Source organism: Danio aesculapii, chromosome 17 (genome assembly GCF_903798145.1).
Source record: "Danio aesculapii chromosome 17, fDanAes4.1, whole genome shotgun sequence".
Taxonomy (NCBI): Eukaryota; Metazoa; Chordata; class Actinopteri; order Cypriniformes; family Danionidae; genus Danio; species Danio aesculapii.
In genome coordinates, this window is record NC_079451.1 from 27,957,023 (window position 1) to 27,979,659 (window position 22,637).

At 36.5% G+C, this 22,637-nt stretch overlaps 2 protein-coding genes across 2 annotated transcripts; both read right to left on the minus strand.

Annotated features, from left to right (window-relative positions):
* Nucleotides 1-1,357: 1,357 nt before the first annotated feature.
* gjb10 (gap junction protein beta 10) lies at nt 1,358-7,035 on the minus strand. The gene is made up of 2 exons (XM_056477039.1): nt 6,950-7,035; nt 1,358-4,907 (listed from the first exon to the last, which is right to left on the minus strand). Exon 2 carries the CDS (start codon nt 4,867-4,869, stop codon nt 3,976-3,978), a length of 894 nt encoding a protein of 297 aa, XP_056333014.1. The 5' UTR covers nt 4,870-4,907; nt 6,950-7,035; the 3' UTR covers nt 1,358-3,975.
* A 2,311-nt stretch (nt 7,036-9,346) lies between these two features.
* On the minus strand, nt 9,347-22,128 carry wdr43 (WD repeat domain 43). The gene is made up of 18 exons (XM_056477305.1): nt 21,893-22,128; nt 20,231-20,365; nt 19,945-20,066; nt 18,251-18,371; nt 18,045-18,163; nt 15,029-15,131; nt 14,869-14,933; nt 14,610-14,772; nt 14,439-14,525; nt 13,715-13,840; nt 12,760-12,903; nt 12,522-12,608; nt 11,761-11,792; nt 11,621-11,684; nt 11,409-11,522; nt 11,234-11,303; nt 10,262-10,317; nt 9,347-10,174 (listed from the first exon to the last, which is right to left on the minus strand). Exons 1-18 carry the CDS (start codon nt 22,091-22,093, stop codon nt 10,031-10,033), a joined length of 1,953 nt encoding a protein of 650 aa, XP_056333280.1. The 5' UTR covers nt 22,094-22,128; the 3' UTR covers nt 9,347-10,030.
* Nucleotides 22,129-22,637: the final 509 nt, after the last annotated feature.

The following is a 22,637-nucleotide window of genomic DNA, read 5'->3' on the forward strand; positions in this document are numbered from 1 at the left end:
ATTACCTTGGGTAATTAGTGTTTATGTGTTCCAAGTAACTCTCTTGCATTTAGTTAGGGATAGAGAACACTTTTTTTCCTAAAGTTCTTTTATGTGGACATGAATTTGTCTCAGCTTGATTCTTCTTATAACATGAATGCAAGCAATTGTGGGAACCTAATGGTTAAGGATTTGTTCTGGTTATGAAAAAAAACACTGCCGGTTTGGTCCCAAGTCACCCAGAAATGGAGTTTTCCACAGGAACAGTCTTTAGGAGGGATTCTGTTCAGTCACACGCATGAAGCTCTCTGACTCACTGCTTAAACCTCTTGATGATTCATTCTTCGATCCTGGCATAAAAAGAGCTATAGCTTTAAAAGCTGCCCTCTGTCATTTTGTCTTGCCAGTCTTCTTCTCTGTGTGTTTTTAGAGCCTTTCAGCAACTCATACCTGCTTTGAGTTATTCAGAAATCAGGCATGTATTCTGTCTGAACTTGTTTGTTCAGCACGAGGAAACATTATGAAACAATGTAGAAGAGGCTCTGAACCAGATCGTGCAGGTCTGTTTTTAAAACTGGTTTACTTTTGTTTTTGTGTGGGAATTATTAATCCCACTTGCGTGCACTTCGAGAATTTGAACTTTAAAACATCATGCTTGTTCATAAACAGTAGGTATGGTTTGCGAATGTTGGTGCCTACAGATTGGCCAGATAACAATGATCAAAAGAGATGGAGAGGAAGTAAAGCGAGAGCACAATGAACAGGGAGTGGAATGTCGGTTTGCATTGAAAAAGGGAAAAGACTTGTCTGTTCGGTTTCACACCTTAAGAATGTGAATGTGACTCACAAACCTGTTTCAACATGATATAACTACATCTACCCTACCCATTCACTGTACAGGGGTTATGAAGATAGCATGAAAAACAGACAGACAGGCCAGCTCATGAAACAGGGAGGGAGCTTTTTTTTGTTTTGTTATCTTGAGGAGCTTTTATATAGTCTAATGAAAGGAATGAAAGATTGAATGGTGCAACCAGATTACAGCTGTGCAACAAGCATCAACAAAGCTCCAGGCAGAACTGGCAAAAAAGTCAAAATGCTTCATGAAATTGTCCAAACATTGAGAGAAGCTGCTATTGTGGGTTTGTTATAAATTATGTTTTTAGTACCTCACTTAAATTAAAAATAAAGATTTCTCTTTCTCAAAATGGTGAAAACTTCATGTGGAAGTATCACACTGCTGTTTATCACTGCATGTTTTCATTCATGCCCTGCAGAAAGTTAATATGCAGAACAACTGGTTTAAAGTGTAATAAAATCCGTGAAGTCACAGCTTTCATCTGCTTCTCCTAAAGCACAGATTTAAACAAGCGACAGATTGTAAGAAAATAAAAAAGCAGATTTTAATGCATCTCAAAATGTAAACAACTCTAAACAGACAGTAATAAGGAAAGAACTCCAGTAGGTCAGCATACTAACAGCATTTCTAACCTCAGAGAATGTTTACTTTTATGGATACATGTTTATCAGTGAATGAAAACTCTCTCTCACACACACACACACACACTCACACACTCACACATGTAAACCCATAACAGATTCTTTTGAATTGGTTGTTCTGGCAGTGTTAATTCTTTCAATAAATTCTTGAAACTTTAAATACTGTAAATTCTTGGAAGACTTGCTGCACTGCAGGTTAAGCTCACATTAGCATAAACATACAGACCAGCTAAAATACATAATCATCACAAACTACTGAACAGTAATAATACAAAAAATACAGTACAAACAGTTTGTACAAATGTGTAAACAAATTTAAATGTACATTCAAATTTTAGGTATAAATTAGTGCTCAAAACGATGGATGCATTTGTAAAAACAGATGGAGAAGAGATGCAGACTTCTCTGCACATGGTTCTTACACCTAACAAAGCAGCATGCTAAATGTTAAAGCCAAACGAAGGCAATTACCAAAGCCTGTTTCCACCAACAACAAAAAAAAACAGCTATGAAAGGCATTTAAAGGAAGACATTGAGACTTCAACATTAGAATGAATAAGCTTGATCAATTGTCATCATTAATGCCTCATTCACACTAGCAACGACTTTGCCTGCTGCAAACGCAGGTTTGTGTAGGTCTATACAGCCAAAGACTATAGAATACACAAGACATGTCACTCGTATCTTTTAGAATGGGGAGAAGTGTAATGGTCAATAAAGTGAATAAGGCCCTGCCTAGTAACACAGAAGCCAATCATTGATCGCTATACAGCGAATAAGGACCGCCTTCTAGAACAGGAGTCAATCATCGATCGCTATAGACTGACGATACTCTGGGGCAGGGGCTTGGACCAGACGTGAGTTTCTGCAGATTTTGTGTAATTTGGACGTTTAGAAATGAAACTAAAGAGACAGTTGTTGTTTAATTTTATTGGTGATTCCTTATATGAAATATAATCGTAAGACTAGCAAGCCGTTTTGGAGAATTTGATGTTTCCCTACTCAAACAGAATGCCCGAGCATACTGCCCGAGAGGTGTTTCAAAGATGGCCGCCGAGTGAAAAGACTTGCCTTAAAGATGCTTTAAAACAACCGGCCTCTGAGCGAGCTGAGAGAGGATCACGTGAGCTCTACTGGTGCTCCTATTGGCTGTCGCTCAAAGTCGTTTTTTTTTCATTTGCATAAAGTTGAAGGATTGTCAACTTTGTTGCGTCGCTCGACATGCCCACCTGGTTGCCAGCGGTCGCTGTCGCTCGCGTAGACGGAGGTCGACGGAAGTCGCTCGCTCTCTATTGAAATGAATGGTCGCTTGACGCTTTGCCACTGCGAGTCGCTCGTGGTGTGAATGAGGCTTAACCCATCAACCAGCATGACTTTGTTTGTTCTGTTGAACATAACAAACCTTTTTATGTTTTTTTTTTGTAAGCAAGCATTTTACAGTACTATAAAAATACTCAAAAATGTCTGTCAATATTTACAAACAATTATATTTGATTCAACAGTCACATGAGTGCCAATTTCACATCTGTCGCATTTATAACGGAGAGCTGTCACATCCATAACTAAGCTTTTTCCCTCATAAATGCAAAAATATCAAATAAAATAAATCATTTTTGTTCTATAGTGAGCCAACTCTTTGATTAGCATTATTTCTTATGTTTTGTGCAGTTTAATTTACTGAATTTCTTCAAAGTATGTTGTGTACTGTAAACTCGCTAACGTTTTTGGTCATATCTATAACACATGTTTATTTCCCTCATTTAAAATCTAAAAATGTTTACAGATTGATATTTTTCTCATACCATAACTCTGTGGTTAGTTGTTACCATGTTTTGAATGTTTACTGCAAATGTGGAATCCATAACGCTGGAATTTTTCAGAATTATATTCTAAAAAACACAAAAGAAATCAATGGGTTTTAGATCCAACTGACCTCTATTTTATGGATAAAAATAAGAGTTCTGCAGGAAACGTCACGCAGGTGAGTAAGCAATGACTTTTACATTTTACACATTGCAAGATTTAAACTCACAATTACTCAGCATTTTTTTCTCTGAGTTGGAAACAAGTTTAAGAAGATAATTGCTTTGTTCATTAATTGATACGTTTTGATTTCTACTTTTGGTGCAACTGAACCATTATTAAAATATATGAACAATAGTGTGCTTTAGCATCAGTCTAAGCCATGTTTTGCTCTATGTACTTTCTAATTAACAGCAATTATTGTAATTATCAGAGCTTATAACATCTGTTGTTTATTCTGTATTGGCTGTTTGTTCAAAGTGTCAGTTGGTGTTTTGGTGTTCTAAAGCTTGAAGCTACACACCACACCCAAAACCCTGACCTGACTCGCTTTAGTCCAACATAAGACAGCGTCACCCTGAATCTTGATGTTTTGACCCATTAAGCTTCTCAAATATACAATTCTGGGCCACAATTTCCAGCTGAAAGATCCAGTGGATACAGTGTAGGCGCACATCAGTTTCCTCTACTGAGTCAGTCACGTTCGTGTTCACTTCCAAGTGAATGTGAACATTTGTCATCTCTTAAGGTCCAACTCGGATTGAAAGTATTTTCCATGCTGGTTTTCTTTTTGGCTGACATGACCACACTGTATGCTGGTGCAGGATGGTCTTTGCTAGCCAGTTTTTTGTTGTTTGACTCTAAATGAGCATTTGAGTTTGCCATGTTAGCCATGGATCTCATTCTGTTCCCATGTCGCGAGCCCTGCACCCTATGGATGCATTCAAAGCAGCGTTTGCCCACTAGATAGAGGATCTCGAAGAGCGACAGCAGGATACACACCAGACTGGTCGCAACCATAAAGATGGTGAAGATTCTCTTCTCTGTGGGCCGCGAGATGAAGCAGTCCACCATGTTTGGACATGGAGCTTCAGAACATTTCACCAGAACTGGAAAATCGTAGCCCTCATAGATGTGATACAGCAGATACACAAAAGTCGCATCCACTCCCATTTTAAAAACCAACGAGAGCACGTACGTCCACCAAAGACCACCACGTTTCTTTCCAGTGTTGTCATACAATCGCTTACATCCCTCGCCGTATTTGAGACGGTTTTTCCGCTCACGTTCATCACGATATGCCACATGTAAAACCACCATGAATGAAGGACAGGTGACGAAGATGAGCTGCAGAGCCCAGAGGCGGATGTGGGATACGGGGAAGAAGTGGTCATAACATACGTTATGGCATCCTGGCTGGGCGGTGTTACACGCAAAGTCTTTCTGCTCATCACCCCACACTTTCTCAGCCGCGACGACAAAGACCATGACTCTGAAAAGGAAGACTATTGAGAGCCAGACACGGCCGAACGCTGTGGAGTACTTATTGACCCCGCTCAGGAGACCCTGAAGAAAAGCCCAATTCATGGCACCTGCTCAGGTTTTCTCACCTGAATTCTTTTCACCTGGAAGGGAGGAGCACAGAAAAAGAGAGTGAGACAAAAGAGCACAAAGAAACATGTCATAGCACAAATAAAATATTCAGGCGTGAAGTTTACGTTATGTAGTTAGGCAAGAGGTGCTTAACTTTATATAAAACTGGAGAAAGGACCCTTGTCAGTCACGTATATAAAACTGTTGTTGCTATTGAAGCCAGGGTTATTGTAGAGACATGTAGAGCCTATGTTAACATATTTATTTACATATTTCATGTTAAAATTGTAGCCCTGTTGAAATCATTAGTATGCATGGGATGATAACCGTTCTCAAGGTATACTGCAGTTTGGAAAAGTCAAGGTTTTAAAACAGCCAAAACGTTCTGCTATAGCATTCCAGCATTCCCATGGTATATGTGAGTTTTCACTGTATTTCATACATTCCAATGTTGATCTGAGTTGAATTTTCAATTTAGTTAAAGTTTTCCTAATATTTTTAATGGGAAGTTATGATAAAACAATGCTATAATTATATCATATTTGATTAAAATACTAGATAATACTACATAGTAAGCACCCCCTAATATTAAATATTCTTAGTTCATTATAACTAATGCATTAATGAACCCTATCTTGGGTTGGAATATTTATAAATGAACTTACTATGAGCAATGTATTTTTACAGGATTTATTGATCTTTGTCACTGATGGTTAATAAAAGAAATACTGTTGTTTATAGATTGTTTATGTTAGTTTAAGGTACATTTACAAATACAACTTTTGATTTGGGCAAAGCAATAAGTGTGGTCGGTAGTATTAACCAACAATGCAGAAAACAGAGTAATATGAATTTGAAACACCTTTAAAGTAAACTATGATGGTCTGTTTGGGTGTTCACTGGTTATTTCTGCGATCACTTTTGCATAGGCAGTGGAGAGCCAAGAATCGCCTCTGGTTATTTGTTGCCTACTGTGGGTAGGCATGGGACGTTTAAGTTTCTGACAGTATGATAACCTTGGATAAAAATACCACGGTTTCACGGCATCACAGTATTGTGATTACTGCTCTAAAATAAGTTATTTTTAAACGTCTGGGGGGACAAAAACATTTTCCCCATTGAACACAATTTATTTTATTTCAAGAAACAGTCAACATGTCAGGCTAAATAGTTTAACTAAATCATTGACTTCTGCTGTCTTCATTAGTTTCAAAAACACAGATTTCTTTACAACACATAAAAAATACATGAAAAAAAGCCTTACATATAACCTTGAAACCGGTTATCATACCATGCCTAACTGTGGGTGGCATGTTAAAACTACTAAGTTCTGTAACACTTTACAATAAGGTTCCATTTTACTAACATGTCCGAACAATGACCTAAACATCTATTACAGTATTTATTTGTTAATGGTAGTTCATGAAAAATGAAAAACTTAATGTTGTTCATTGTTAGTATCTTAACTCAGCGCAATAACTAATGTTAACCAGCATGGATTTGGATTTTTAAATAGCATTAGTAAATGTTAAGCTATTATTAGTAATAAATGTTCATGTTAGTGAATACATTAACATTATCTAATGAAACCTACTACTAAAAAGTGTGACCTGAAATCTCAACAGAATGTCCCAACAAACACAAGAAACCGTTAAAACATGTTTACACTCGTTTAAACTCGACGGTTTAAATCGTTTTAACTGTATTTGTAGTGGAAACAACTTATATTGTTTATATTCATTGTTGGTAAACGTTAGTTAACAGTTAACTTATTTTGACAAATGAAACCGTTTTGTTATTAATATCAACTTTGTAGCACTGAGGTTAAAGCGTAACAACGTGTACAGATATACGTTAGATTATTATAACGTTAGTGATGTATCTTGTGTACAAACTCGTGCAACGTTGACTATACGGTCGTTTTCAAACGTGTATTCAATTCACAAACTCATCTATAAACATATTTCTACTCTTCAAAAACCTAACCAAAAGTTCATTAAAAACAAATAAATGTGTATTAAAACCCACAGCTATTAGCAAAACAAAAGCAGAAGGTTGTTTAGTGTGTACTTACAGTCTGAGCGGTGACAGTGGTGAACAGTGAGTCGGAGCGCAGTGATTGTGTTGTGCAGGAGTTTGGCGAGCGTCGGCCGTTAAACACTGCACACGTGTGATGAAATACACTCACAGATACACACACTTCACTCGCACACATACGCCACCTGCTGGAGAAACACATGAGCGACGGGCTGAGGACACCTAGAGGAGAGCAGACAAAGAGCAACAGTGCGGAGTAATAAGCTAAAAACTGTTAATCACTTCTTTTGTTCTGGAATGTCCATGATTTGATGAGGAAATAACGTCTCATTTCATGAGATGGGGAAATTATTAGCAAAGCAAGTCAACACATTTTGATGACTTGTATCATAACTTGGAAACCACACAAAATATCAGGAAGAATGCTAAAAAGTAGCCTACATTTTAACCCTAAAAGACTTGCATTTAGATAGATATTCATCCTCAAGCATCCTTTAACGCAGAAACATCTGTTTTTGCAGTTTTTTTTTTTTTTTTGTATTATTTTTTGACCTTTGGGTGAGCAGAAATACAGTGATTTTACTCATTGAACACATGTAAACAACATCTAAGGGTCCTTTACAGGTGGTACTGCTTATATTGGCTCATAACGTTGTAAAATAGTGTAATAATAGTGTAAAATAGTGTAAAATTGTAAAATAGTGTAAAAGTGTAAAAATTACAGCAATTGGCAGCTGTGGTTGACTGTAAATTTACAAGCACACTGTAAATAAATAATTACAGTTGTGTTGTATTTTTACAAGTATTAATTTACAATGTGCTTGTAATTTTAGTCTGTAAATTTTCTTGTGTATCTACACAAACCAGCACACAATAATGATAATCATAGTTAATTTTTTATGAAAAAGCAGTGTAATGTGCCATCTGAAGTTTTTCTCTAAAATTAGCATTTTTCTCAGTCTCTAGTTTAACAATTTCACTTTTTTTATTGAAATAACTGAACAAACACTGCTGGCTTAGAAAAAATGCTCATTTTAAAAAAACATTTCAGATGGCAGTAGAGGTTTTTGCATCTTCACATGTAAAACCTTCATACTGAATTTACAAAATGTGATTAAATTGTTTATCATTGTAGTCATATTCAGTCTTAATACTCCACAATGTGTGTGAAATCATAACACAGGGGCATTCTAAATAGGAAAAAACACTCATTGTTTTCAAGCAAAATAATCTTTTAAAAAAATGAATCCCAAACATACTGACTTATTTTAAAGATTTCACACATTTTCCACAATACACACAACTAAATAGTGTCCTCTACTTATATGCTAATAGGACTAATGGCTCAACAATCCTGACCATTATCACCTGTTCCTCAATGCAGCAGACCGATGTGGGCAAACAAGCAAAGCCCAGAAATAAGGCAAGTTCTGTTTATTTTATAAATGAAAAAAAAACCTAATGTGTTCAAGTATGATTTAGTTTTCAACTATAAAATAATTTGTTTTTATATTGTTATTACATTTAGTTTAAAACTCACAATTGTAACAAACAGGTTTAAAACCTGTGAATGTTTAAAACTTTATCTTTATGTAATTATTTTTTTTCCACATAATGTGAAAGGTGCATTGGCAAATCCATGTGCCCAGTGCTGTAAAAGTACATTGACACAGCAAGCTGGAAATCTAATATAATTAACGCATTCAACAATACTCGGATATCTGCACGATCTAGACATGACTAATCACCGAAAAAAAAAAAAAATTCTCTCTCTCTTCTCTATATATATATATATATATATATATATATATATATATAGAGAGAGAGAGAGAGAGAGAGAGAGAGAGAGAGAGAGATATGAAGAGTTCAGATGCAAAAGCCTCTAAATGCCATCTGAAAATTCCTCCTAAAATGAGCATTTTTTTTTTAGCCTCTCATGTTTGTTTAATTATTTCTCTTTAAATGCAATGAAAAGAACTTATCACTCAAAGTAAAATCACAGAGCCTACTGACAGGAGCCTGATAAAATGCTCATCTTAGAAGAAAATATCAAACAGCATTTAGAGGGTTTTGCATCTAAACTCTTCATAACACACAAGATGCTGCGCTTCAAGGAACGTTTTGAAGGTTCATTGTGAATGTAATTATCCCCATTTACAAAAACTGCCATCTAACAGTATTGCAAGACTAAATAGGATCTGTAAGTTGATAAAAGTGTCGTCTTAGAGAAAAATGTGCGTTATTTACAGCTAAAACTGACGTTATATTAATAACAAAAAAATAAGAATCTATATTTTAACAGTGCATGTTTTGAACATTTACTACTCTAACTGAATGGATTCACAGTAAGTATAACTATATAATCTCCATGAATGGATCCATCCATCTTTAGATCTACATAAGTACTGAAGAAAAGATCCAGTAAACAAGCAAGGAGAACAAAAACAGTATTTATTTTATTTAAACTGTACAACAGTTGTTGATATATTGTTTGCATGAAAAGTTCTGGTTGACTGCAACCACTGTATAATTATCATACACACCTCTGCAACTGTTTTTAGGGCATTTGTTTAAATGGGAAAGCTTCACATTGTTTTGTCCTCAAAACTGAGAACCGAGTCATGACTGCAGAGGGTGTAATATTCCTCTTCTCAAATCACACACAGGACACAGAAGTCAGACATGAGAAATGACTGTGACAGCGAGTGTAATGACCACAGATAAATTAAAGATGGACACTGATGATGAGCATAATCATGATCATGTCAGATAATGGGGCCTCGTGGACATGGGATGCCCAATTAAGAATGTAATCGTGCAGGGAGATGCAGATTTTGGGAATCACAGAGAATCCCATAAGACGACGGGCAACAAAACAGAGGCAGTTTCCAAATCAAGGGAAAAGCGACTGAAATGGACCTTGAATGTGTTTGTTTGGGCTGTCAGTCTGGGTCAAAACAGTTCAAAATAGGACAACCACAGATCCAGGCCGCAATGGTTATCGAAAATCTATAAAACTTCACCTTTTTGTTTTGTTACAATAAAATGAAAAGTAAAACAAAATCATATATATAAATGTAAGGGTCCTTTTATTTGAATCCTGCAGCCTGATTGAGTATTATTCCTCCTCACTCTCATTTTCAGGGTCCAGATCTGAGTCTCCATTTGCTTTTGATTCATCGTTCATATCTTGGTCTTCGCCCTCTTTGTGGTTCTTTTTGTCTCCTGTCACCTCCATTGACTCCTCGTCTTCCTCCCAGTTCTGAAAATACAAAAATCAACATAATTAAACCATGCACCTCGAAAATACCACCAAACGGAAAAGAGAGAGAGAGAGAGACTCTCTTACATCAGAGTCATCCTCAGGACGACCTTCATCTCCTGAATCTTCATCCTCTGAAGACTCTGTTAAAAAAAAGAAAGAGAGATTTTTATGTATTTAATTACCTTATCAGCATTTAAGGATAAAGTCAAAACATTCCATCTTAAATTTTCTGACAGGAAAAATTATATATATATATAAAAAATTGTACAGATTTTAAACAGAATTACAAGATCGAAAAAAAAAAAAAAGATTCCAAAACTGGAGTACAGTGGTGCCCTTGTTATAACGCGGTTCACTTTTTAGCGGGCTAGCAGTTTCGCTGATTTGTTTTTCATTTAATTTGACAGCACATGATGTTCTGCGTTTTGAAAGGAACGCTAATTTACGTCTATGTAGGACGCCATTACAGAATAAATAATGATCAAATGGTTTTGATCTTTGGGTTCATTCTATAATACTGCACTTATTTGTTTGGACTTTGTAGTGAGGGGGTTTACAGCCTTAAATAATAATTGTAAAAAATAAAGCTGACTACTTCGTGGATTTCACCTATTGCAGGTTATTTTTGGAATGTAACTGCTGCAAATAACGAGGGACCACTGTATTTCATGTTCTTTCTGTTGATACTGGTACTGTCATGCAGAAATGAAAGTCAATATGCATTTGTCAACCACACAGAAACATGTCAAACAGATGCCTTTCTAATGCTTTTAATCTAAAACTAGTTTAAGCAGTCTCATTCTGAATATATCATTCAAATGCATTGTCTACATTCTACTTCTCAAGATTTCTTCCCCAATTTACTCCAAAATTTCACAATTTCTTTTACAATTTCTCAGTTTCTTCAGAGAGAAAATAAGGGCCAGCACCATAGTTGGTAGTGAAAACTTGTCAATTTTCAAGAGGATAACATTTTTCAATTATATTTTTTTAGTTGTGTCAGAAATGTTTGTACTTAAATCAGATTCTAATTCCTTTAAAATAAAAACTCTTTACCTTCTTCATATACCAGCTTTGCTGTGTGATCAATTTCACCAACTTTTGTTGCACTGTTGCTTGTCGCCACCTAGTAGGAAAAAATGTACACTTATAAAAATAAACATTAGCCCAGAAAAAAAATGCATGCTGCACTTAACTCATGTGTTCTGGTTGCTTGTATTGATCAGCTCACCTGTGTCATGAGCAGGTAGAGTTTTCCATGGAGTCTGGTGATCTGATGATATAACTTCACCCTGCTCTCGATCATTTGGTAGATTGAGCCCAACTGAGACACTAGATCTGGCAACTGACGGGAAAAGAGATGCACACACAAAATGAGCAAGACACAAAAACATGATATAATCTACCATAGATACAAAGATGAAATGGCAGCAACACACTTACTGAAGACAAGTATGATGTGTGTTGTGTAAGTACAGCCTTAAACCAATGAACTATAAGCAAAGCCCTGCGGAAAAACGAAAATCAGGTGTTACAAAAAGTTCAGATTTGACACCCTAAAAAAATGAACAGAAGGGACTTACGCGTATGGATGTCCCTGCAGTCTTCTGGAGAGCTAAAACAAAAATCACACAAAATCATTAAAATAAAACAAAGTGCTTTTTAATATTATTAAAATAAATCTCCTATGCTCACCAAAGCTGTATTTATTAAATTAAAAATACATCATAACCAGCTATTTAATTAATTATAATCAATTACAATTGATTTTCTTCATAACAAAGAACCTTTTTTCAGAAATCATTTTAGTATGCTGTTATGTAAAGGGTTCCTGCAGGTTTCACCAAGTCAAATTTAAGACTTTTTAGGACCTTTTTAAGAGCATCAAGATTTACATTTCAGATTATATAGGGCTTAACACTAAGGATTATTTTAATGGCCCAGCAGATTTTTGTTTTACTTCCCCCATCAAAAACTAAATTCTAATGAGTTACTTCTTAGCCACATATTCATAATAATGTGTTAAAACAAGCAGACCCTAGTTGTATACATACTAACTTAAAAAAACTCTTTAAAAGACCTGTTTAAAATTATTTAAGACCTTCAAAGCAATATTTCTATGAATTTAAGATTTTTTTAAGGCCTAAAATTTAGTTTTTGAATTTTAAGACATTAAGACCACCCAGACACCCTGTACGTAGTATTTTTTTAAATCAATGTTTTAAATGTTTTTGTGCGTTAAATGACTCATCAATTTATGCCAAATAAAACTTTCCAAAAGTAGCTTAACATGCATGTATGTATGAATGTATGTATATAATACGATATCAAAATGACAACAAACCTCTTCCAGCAATGGCAGGACCGCAGGAGGTGGTAACCGAGAAACAGTGTTCTTGATCAATGTCTCTTTTTTGGTTTGAAATATTTTCTGTTACAATGAAACAAATCAGAGTGAGTACATGAACAACTATAACCGGCTAACTTTACACGTAACTGCACACTTCAAACCCTGCAGAGTTTACATCCTATATTTCATAATTCTGATTGGTTACAACAAGCGCTTTTGTAATGCAACTTACATTAAGGATCTTCTCATCTTTGCTCTCCAAGCCCTGGACAAGCAGCACAGCAAAACTGTCCGTCTGCAGGGAGGACGAGCCTTTACCAGCACCTTTCCCTCCAGCACTCAACTCAATCTGCTCCAACCGTTCCTCGATAGACACCTACAGCCAGATAGAGAGGATTATCATGTTAAAAAAACTATACAAGCATTTTACACAAATTGTAATTGAATTTTCTTAACTGCAAGTCTTTCAAAAAAATTGGAAAATGAACATGTCAAAGAGAATAAAGTTTGGCATTTCCAGTGATGCCAGATTGGGCGGTTTCCTGCCAAATTAGGCGGTTTTAAATCTGATCCGACACAGGCAGGATAACAAAATTTGGCCGATTTTAAAACAAACCTTATATGCAACATATTCAACAAAACATAACTGTCTGCTCCTACTCCATTCAGTTTATAGGGACCAGGGCATAGCAAACCCGCGTGGGCCCACCCTCAAGAGGCGGCGAAGGAAAGTCGCGTGCACGCAAGTCACACAGCGCATGCAGTTAAACTCCCAGTTTATCATGACACTTATAGATTATTCTTTTCCACAATTGTCAATGACAATGTTCAGCAGGTGAAAACGAATAGCAGACGGCGCCACACCAAATTAAGTCCCACCACGGCTAGATTACAGCTTATATACAGCATTTGTCTTTGAAATGATGCCATGGGTAGTTGGAAGATCTGTGTAAAAGGCCTAACATCACAGCTGGAAAAAAAAATTCTAGAAGAAACACTGGGGTCTCATTTAAACATGCTATGGTTCAAAAGATTGTAAAAACAACTGTTTATAAATCTACACTAAAAGAGAGGCATTTCAGAAGTCTTTCTTTGTATATTTCTGTCAAAATGGATGTTTTATGGTTTAACATTTAAAAATCAAAGAATCAAACATCCATGGCAGCTGTGAAAAAATGTGGCATTACCTCTGTGGTACTGGCTCCTTTTTTCCTTTTCTCTCCTTCATTGGGAGTTAACTTAATTGGTGCCTTGTGTCCTGGAACTCCTGGTATTAAAACTCTGCTTTGCTGATGAACAACTGGTGTCTTCACCTAGAGGAAAATGTCCAAATAAGTGCAGTAAATCAAGTAATCATTCTTAAGTAATGGCATGCCAGTGATTTAGAAGATACAGGTTGCAGACAATATATATTCATTGTGAAGAATATTTGATGTCCTCATTTTGACTAAAGAAAAATCATACTTTTGACTTTTAATCCCAAAAAAAGTGAATCAGGATGTCACAAATATATTTAGTAAGAACTTCAGAATATAATAATAACGTTTCTTAAGATGCCAAACAGAACATAAGGCTGATCTTGCTTTTAATATAGTGTTTATTTGAGAAAAAATGTTTAATCACTTTAAGATGATTGAAGTTTAAGTGATCAAACATTTTTTTAAATTACGTCTGTTAAATTTGTAGTTCACACACATTGTACTGCAGTTTGACTAATAAATATGATGAACGTACAACATCAGGGTAGTCACGTAACTTGTAAATAACACCATGTATAATAATTATGCAGAACAAAAATTCTGTAATGTTCATCGTTTTAAAAGTATGCAGAGTCAATAATGATGTCATAATCAATATTTAATCATTCAAAAAGGTAAAATATACATTAAAAAGCATACATGCAAGTCTTACCTTGGAGACAGTCGTGTCTACAGAGAGAGAAAGTGTGGCATGTACATCTCGGTTCAAGCATGTGTGTCTCTCTGATGTGTTAAAAGGCTGGGGGAAGAAACATGGCATGTTAGTACAACTGACCAACTAAATCACCTACTGAAATCGAACACGAGTCTCTGGTGTACTCACGGTTTTCTCCATGACAGGCTGCAGGTGATGTCCATACGCCAGCATCAGGTTCTGTCTGTCTGCACACAGAGAAGCTGCCAGCAGAGGCACAGGCACTGGAGACTCTCCCTTCATAGTGGACACCTGTAGGGAACACGCTGGAGACAGTGGCTTCTTACACTGCCTGTGGGAGACAAATATCAACATCAGCTTCAGTACAATCGGTTTTAAAGACCAGAAATATTTACACTGATATACATGAAGAAAAGCACAGACTCACCCATTCAAAAAGTGCTCAAAAAGATGAAGCTGCCCATCCTTACACACCACTGCTAACCGCACAGCCTGAAAATACACAGAGGTGTCAAAATCATATGCACATGACTGTTAACTCAGATTAGAGGGCTAATGATTCAAAGAAATGCGAAAAAGATCCTGACCTCATCTTTGCTGTTGGATGTCTGAAGGTCTATGTGTTGGGGTTCATCTGTCAGGGTAAAAGACACCACAGAGTTCTTGTCTTTGCCATCAGACCGTACCTGCCTGAGGAGCACAAAGGCAACCAGAAAAAAACAGCAGTTTTTAGATCCTCACAATTCCATAATCATAAGGCTTGTACAAACCAGCAGAGACATTCTTCAGCATTCACACACACACACACACACACACACACACACAGACACACACGATTTTCACCGGGGGTGAACATACTGTGCAAAAATTCTCCCTGGGATTAGATGGCGCTTAAGAGACACGAAAGTAAATTATGTGAAATGAAACACACCATCAAATCCTATGTGATCCGCAACTTCTCTTCATAACTCCCTCTTGTTGACTTTGAGGTGCTGTCATGTTTACTATAACACCTAATGAAACATGCAGCTCCATGTTCATCTTCCCTCGATGCATCTTTTTTTATCCATATAAAGGTATGCTCATACAGACCAGTGTCACCAAGTTGTTTGTACTACAGCCAGTGTACCAGACTTTTAGTCAAGACTTTAAACGGCAGATATTAATGTAAGAGAAATCATCCTGGCGTGCACACACCTTTAGAGTATAACAATACTGACAATACCATGAAGCAGCTTTCTTTTGGTCAGAGATATGTGATTTATTAATTGCCAACAAGCCGATTTTAAATTTGACTTGTTTTTTTCTAAGGTTCACTTATGGCCTAATGTAGAAGGAACCAACTATTCAGTTTGAGCCCACTTTAAATCACCATTCTGACAAGTTTCTTAATTCATTCACTGAATTAGAATAACAGACCAAGGCCCCATTTACATTAATGCGTTTTCGTTTTAAAATGAAAACGGCGGAGTTTGATCGGCGAAAACTAAGCGTTTTGGAAACGCTGGAGAGGCCATTTTCATTCTAAAACGCTGCTGCTCCGTCTCTGTTGGGGGAAAACAGAGACATTTGAAATGGAGGCGGGGCTGCAGACATTCACCTCTCTTATTGGGGCTTTTCCTCAATATTAAGTAGCCTACACACAGTTCAGTCCTGCATCCTCTCCTTGAAAGTTCAGACTTTGCAAGTTTGATTTGGAAAACAGACTCCCGAGGACATGTCGGGTAAATCTTCAAAGGGAACAGTGTACTTTATAACCTCACTCACATCACACTGGCTATGTTGTTTCACTTTCTTAACAATAAAATGAAACAATAAAATGAAAACATGATATAATGAACTGCCTATTTTTATTTTGATATTAACAACTAAACAGACAGCAGAAATGTTGAGGCATCGTGCTGCATATATGAGCGCCATCTTCACTGCGTGCATATTTATAACAAAAAGCCTCTAAAATTACTGCCTCCTTTCATTCTTATTGAAAATATGAAACATACCCTCTCTTTTGCTGAATATCAGTTTTAATAATCAATAATGGCCATTATAAAAGTATAACGTACAATAAGTTTATACACTATAGGAAATAAAGGCAAGCAAACAGTCAATATACAGAATGTATATGGTTACATTAATTATTAACTTATTTTTGCGCTCAGCCAAAACACGTTACCTGAGAACAAGTAATAGATTCAAAAGACCAAAGTCGGGGAATACGTTGTTAGATATAGACAAGATTAATTAAATATCACGTTTAACATATACAGTGGTATTAGATCCAGCGGTAGATCCTTAATGAACAGTCCGACAAGCACAGCTCTCATACAGGTAGATATGCTGCAGCGCATGCCAGAGTGTGTGTGTGGTCACGTGATATGCGTTTTCAGTATTTTGGTGTAGACGGAGAGTTGTTCAGAAACGCTGGGTGAAACGCTAGTGTGTGGATGTGGATCGTTTTCATTCTAAAACTCAAACGCACAAGTGTAAACAGGGCCTAAGTACAGAACATTATAAATCAGTGATTCTGTCTACACTGGAAATAGCATTGTGTGATAACAAAAACGCAGTGCTGAAATCAAGTCCCAACTTTCTCCTAGAACTCCAACTATTTTGGACAAAGGAAAAGTAGATTTGAAACAAGACTCAAACATCCTGTACAGCGTACATACAGTTTTAAGATCACAAAAAGCATTTTGAGGCACTCTGAGGTAAGAGGGGACAAAAGAGGAAATAATGTAGAAGAGGACATTTTATAGCATTAATAAAAAGGCACCTATGATGCAAAATCAACTTTTGGAAGCAGCCTGGACAGAACTGTGTGTAGGTATAGTGTGTCCACAGTCATATTGAAGTGATATAAACAAGTCTTCTTTTTTTTTTTCTTGACGATAAAATCCCAGCGATCTTTATGCCCACCGCAATGTGACAGGAGTGCATGTTTCCCCACCCAATTGACAGGCGCTTATCAACAGGTCTCCAAAGTAATGCGTATAAACATGTGCACAAAACAGGATTAGCAAAGAAACTGTGATTAAAAGACCTGTTTTAACTCTCCAAGATTAGCTGCACATCAAGAATGAGTTATAATTTAAAATATTTTTTAAACTGTGCATGTTTGTAATGAAGACAATAAAATTGCTATGTAATTCATAACTGCAATTTAAACATTTTTGTGGCCTGGATTTAAAAATTTTTAGGTTACAAGAAAGCTTTGAACTCTAAAACTTACAGAATGCTAGGTCAAAGATCATAGTACAATGACTTTTTATATGTTAAACAAGATCATTGGAAATTTTATTTCATACTTAATGATCTCTTTAAAACAAAACAAGAAAAAAATCTCTTACTGCTTATTTGTCTATCACTTCTGTACCTTTATTTTGAATAACAATAAGTCATACAGAAAAACCATGCAGTGCTTTTCTTTCAAGCTTATTTAATTTCTGTAGTATTTGTCATTACGTTAAAATAACCTACTGTAGCTACAAAACATTATTAGGCAAAGCTAATCACCTCAAATGGCCACACTATACACAAACCATTAAAAAATCATTACGATTTTATTGTTGTGCACCCATGTTAAAGAGTAAAGCTGTAACATACCACACACTCAGGAGTCTGTCATGTACGGCTCCTGAAAGGAAATACATCCCATTGCTGTCTGGAGGTCGTGTGGTGGCAAAGCATAGAGTCGTGACCATGGTAGAGTGACCTGTAAATTTCTGCAGATTGGGAAGATTGATTATTAAATCTGATGCTTTTTTCGTGACTAGTCTGTGGTTGTCAGTATGAACAGAGCTCAGTCTCACCCTGTACACTTCCTTAGTGTCCAGGTCCCACATCTTGATGGTCATTCCTGCAGAGAGCAGCATCTTTCCATCTGGACTTATACACAGGCTGCTGATAGCAGATCTGTCTGCCTTCCATTTGCTAAACACAGAACATGTGCAGTTAACCCTTGCATGCTCTTGGAGAGCCATCCACTCTGATGAAAACATTCATTACAATCATCATTTTAATTCTTAATTTGGCCACAACTTTCTCTGTGTTTCAGCAAATAGGATGATTTTACTGACACCTTATTTTGAAACGTATCTTGAGAAAATGCTTTGTTCAAAACCTCAACAATACACTATTTTACTAGCCATTTGTTATGGTATTGGCTGTTTTTGCCCCATTGACTTTCATTTTGGCTTTTTTTAAATTGCAGTGCCACCATATTATTATGTATTCTTGATTGTTGGTGGTTTTCATTGTTGGGAAGAGGTCAAATTTGTCACTATTGCTGTTGATCATCAGTTGCAAAAAGATTTATAAAAAAAAAAAAACTTAGGCCCAATACCATTTCTATTTTTTTACCCCTACCCCTTGCAATATAGTGTAAAGGGGAAGGGCTTCAAATTTACCTGTAAGAAATGGACACCACTACAACACCCTAACACATCATCACATGTCGTTGTGAGCTCTTCATTGTAGTTATTGCAGGTGCATTATTTTTTTGGTACTTACAATCAGGAATTTATCAAAGGCAACGATATCATGTTGTCATAACCATATAATGTGACAATAAGCTCATAACTGTACTGTGCATTTACACTGTGGCCATATTCATCAATGTAAACAAGAAAACAACATTAACACTACACCAGACACTGTAAAAAGACAATACTCAGCCATTACTTTTTTGACGGGGTATTTGAGTGTCAGAGTGACAGATATAAAAGTATGTTGTGGGACTGCTATACGCAAGTTATTATTATGGATCGTGAAATTTTTTAAACCATTTTTTTTAAAGCATGACCGTAAAACGCAAATGCTGTTAAGAATGTATTTGTTTGTTGTAAAAGTCTTAATAATGGCAAAAAAAAAGAAAAATTAAATTGGTACGTCTTCTGACTCCTGACTGATTGAAAATCTCAGTTTCAAAAGCTATCTAGCCCTTCCCTTAGCCCTATGCCTTGAAGCCAAAAAAATTGGGACACCAAACCCCTTCATGTGAACATGCAAAACGACGGGTAGAAGTAAAGAGAAATGCTAAGGGGCAGAATTGGGACTGGGCCTTTTTTCTGGCTTTTATACAGAGTACTATGTGCGTGTTATAAGAGAGAGACATTTGTGCACTTATCTTGATATGGCTGAGAAAATCTAAATAAGCACTTCAGCTCTGAGAACATAGTAAGCATAGTAAGTAAACATTCCATAGAACTCCATATAAAAGCCAGAAACTTTTGCAAAGCCCTATCTAATGGGTTAATGGGGCCAACTGATGATCAACCATAAAATTACAAATTTTACCTCTTCCAACAAGGAAAAACCACCAACAATGCATTATTTTATGCTGTCAAGGCTTTGCATTCCAAAAAAAAAAATTCATTAAAATGACATTCAATGGGGCAAAAACAGCCATTAACATAATGAAAGGGTATTCATTTGAACAATGCACAAGGGGTAAACAACATGAATAAAGCAAGATACCCACACTGGTCAAACATCAAACACTTACCAGCGAACTTTCCCTGTTTTCAAGTCCCACTCGGCTATATGGGTGTCATCTGAACCGCTGTATAACACAGAGTCTTCTGGATGCCACTGGACGCTGTTCACAGGCCCACTGTGTCCTCCATCCTGATAGGGTAAATCATCATTAACATCTATTACCTACTTTATCCCTTAAGAATCTTGTTATTTTGCAATTTGATTCTCTCTTTCTGAATTTTTTTTTAATAAAACCCCTCAAATCTTTGAGATGCGTGTGATGAAAACCATAATGAATGGTCACGAATTCTCACCAAAGTACAATGCAGGTCTCCCTTCAATGTGCTGTAGATGAGGACGGAGCCAGCAGCAGTGCCCAGCGCCAACAGATCTGACTGCTCAGCTGATGAAGCCGCATCACATTTTCTCCTCTTCCTCTGAGGCACCTCCTAGAACACAAGAAAACATTATCATTAAAACACAGTTAATTCTGGCTATTAAAGTTCCACAATAGTTTTTGTCTATTTCAAATCATTACAGATCAGTTCATTAATTTCCAATAAAACAACTTTAATCCACATCACCCATTAAGAGACATTTTAAGTTATGAAATACTTGCTAATATCTATTTTATTTCAACAACTTTAATTGCACTTGTAATTTTACAGTACAGAAAACAACAAATAAACACTGATATTGGAGACAAATCTTTGATACTTTGTACTCAAAATGAAGTAAATTTTAAATACATTTACAGTATTTTAATAGTCGAAATAAAAATACCTTGGTATTAACATGAACCAATGCCTAATTTATAGTCATAAACAGGCAGCTGTGAAAAATAAATAAGAGACCGCTTCAAAGGTTTTATCTTTAATATGGATTTACCCTTTTTAGATAGTTTAACTGAGCATAACGTTTAATTGCATTGCAAGTTTTATACAAGTAATGTTAAGTATACATGCAAAACTTTAAAATTTCCCCTAAATATTTATGGTCAGAAGACAACTGAATATATGTTTAGTGAGCTATTGTCTGCAAATAAAATAATATTATGATTTAAAGCTTTTCAATATTTCAAGAGCTGTACATAAGAGTGCTTTCCTGGGTATGTACAGTGCAAGGGCACATACTGTAAAATAAAGACAAGCTATTTCAACTTCTCATAACATCTAGTCACTACTAATAATGTCGAATAATTGGAAATCTTTGAACCAGCACCAGAAACAAGTGAAAAACACATTGGTGACGCGAATAAAGCAGAATTTGCTGTCTGTAACTAGTTAGATGTCAAATAGTGCAATAGTTACTTGTCAAAGCTGACCAGTCAACTTCTGCGTTACTAACTAGAATTAACCATCATCTTCATCGTATTAAAATAGTTAGACACTGATCTTTGATTTATCAGACAGCAACAAGTTAAAGTTTACGAAATAGCGTTTACCAGCGCCATGTGACCATTCGTTATTTCACACAAATCACTCCAAATAAAACGCGGATTACTGAAACAACATATGTACAGTAACACGAACACACGCTTGACATGATTTTTGTTACAGAACAACTTACTCAAAACCATCACTTTTGCCAGTATCGACTTATTCTACCAATGTTATTAGCCACAGACACTCAACAGAAGACTAAAACTAAGTGTAGGAGTAATATATGGGCAAGTAAACGACCTTCTAGCATCAGCGTAGAGCTTTAAAAATGTTTTGTGTTTGATTTAGTGCTGGTGTGCGGAACTTGCGGCCTGTTTCTGAACATGTGCCACACTCAACATGTGCGCAGCGCACTGCACGAGCGCAGTTATAACACAGGCATAACAGACATTCCTAGATGACCCTCAGTTCAGTTTTATGATCGCATTCATGAAAAACACACAATAAAATGTGCTGAATATACAGCAATGGTGCAATGTGTTATAATAGGCCTCATCCCCTGACTGCCCCCCGAATGCTGTGTGCTAACGTTACCTGAACTGCTCGGCACGGACCCCATGTCACACATGTACAGGCTGCGCTCAGATGCGCGGAAGGCACGTATTCCTGCTGCAGAGTTTTGCTCTCGGTATTCCAAATTCGCAGTCTCCCGTCTTGCGCGCAGAGAGCCAGAAACTGTTGTGATTTAGGGCTGAAGGCGCAGGGTAACGCAGCTCGGCCTCCGTCCGCCGCCATCTTACCGTTCCGCGTGCGTCCGTCTGCACGGGAAACACGTGTGAGAGAGAGAATTGGAAAGCGCGCATGCGCAGCTGCGGTGGCGCTGCGAAAAAGCTAATTGGTCCCGCTTGGGTTGCGTGGGCGTGACAATGCTGGCATTAACCAATAACTAACGGGTGCGGAAGTATTGTCAAGTTTTTTGGAATCTAGCGGAATTTTGAATGTGAGCATAGTATTTTGGAGATCTCATCAAAATACAGTATTCATTTGCTGTCTATTACTGGAATTAATTCGTTTTAGTACTTAGTGCAAATATGTAAATTAATCTCATTTTAAAATGTTCTTATGTCATTATATATATCTGCTATATGTATAAAATAAATTGCAACAAGAAAAACATTCCCTAACATTTACTGGAAACGTTCATATTTATTTGGCAAATGTAATAATAGTACATTCCTGTGGATGATATGTTATGAATGATAGTTATGAATATTGGAGCTCGTGCACGTTTTCATTACTGTAAGCATGTGTTATAAACACTTTTTAGATAAAATATCAT

What these genes read in the sequence shown, in the direction of transcription:
- gjb10 (XM_056477039.1), bottom strand. Translation starts at nt 4,869, where the DNA reads ATGAATTGGGCTTTTCTTCAGGGTCTCCTGAGCGGGGTCAATAAGTAC.
- wdr43 (XM_056477305.1), bottom strand. Translation starts at nt 22,093, where the DNA reads ATGGCGGCGGACGGAGGCCGAGCTGCGTTACCCTGCGCCTTCAGCCCT. An exon ending in TTTGAGCACTTTTTGAATGG is followed by an intron (nt 14,773 to 14,868) that starts GTGAGTCTGTGC and finishes TGTCTCCCACAG; the next exon opens with GCAGTGTAAGAAGCCACTGT. An exon ending in AAGATGAGAAGATCCTTAAT is followed by an intron (nt 12,609 to 12,759) that starts GTAAGTTGCATT and finishes TCATTGTAACAG; the next exon opens with AAAATATTTCAAACCAAAAA.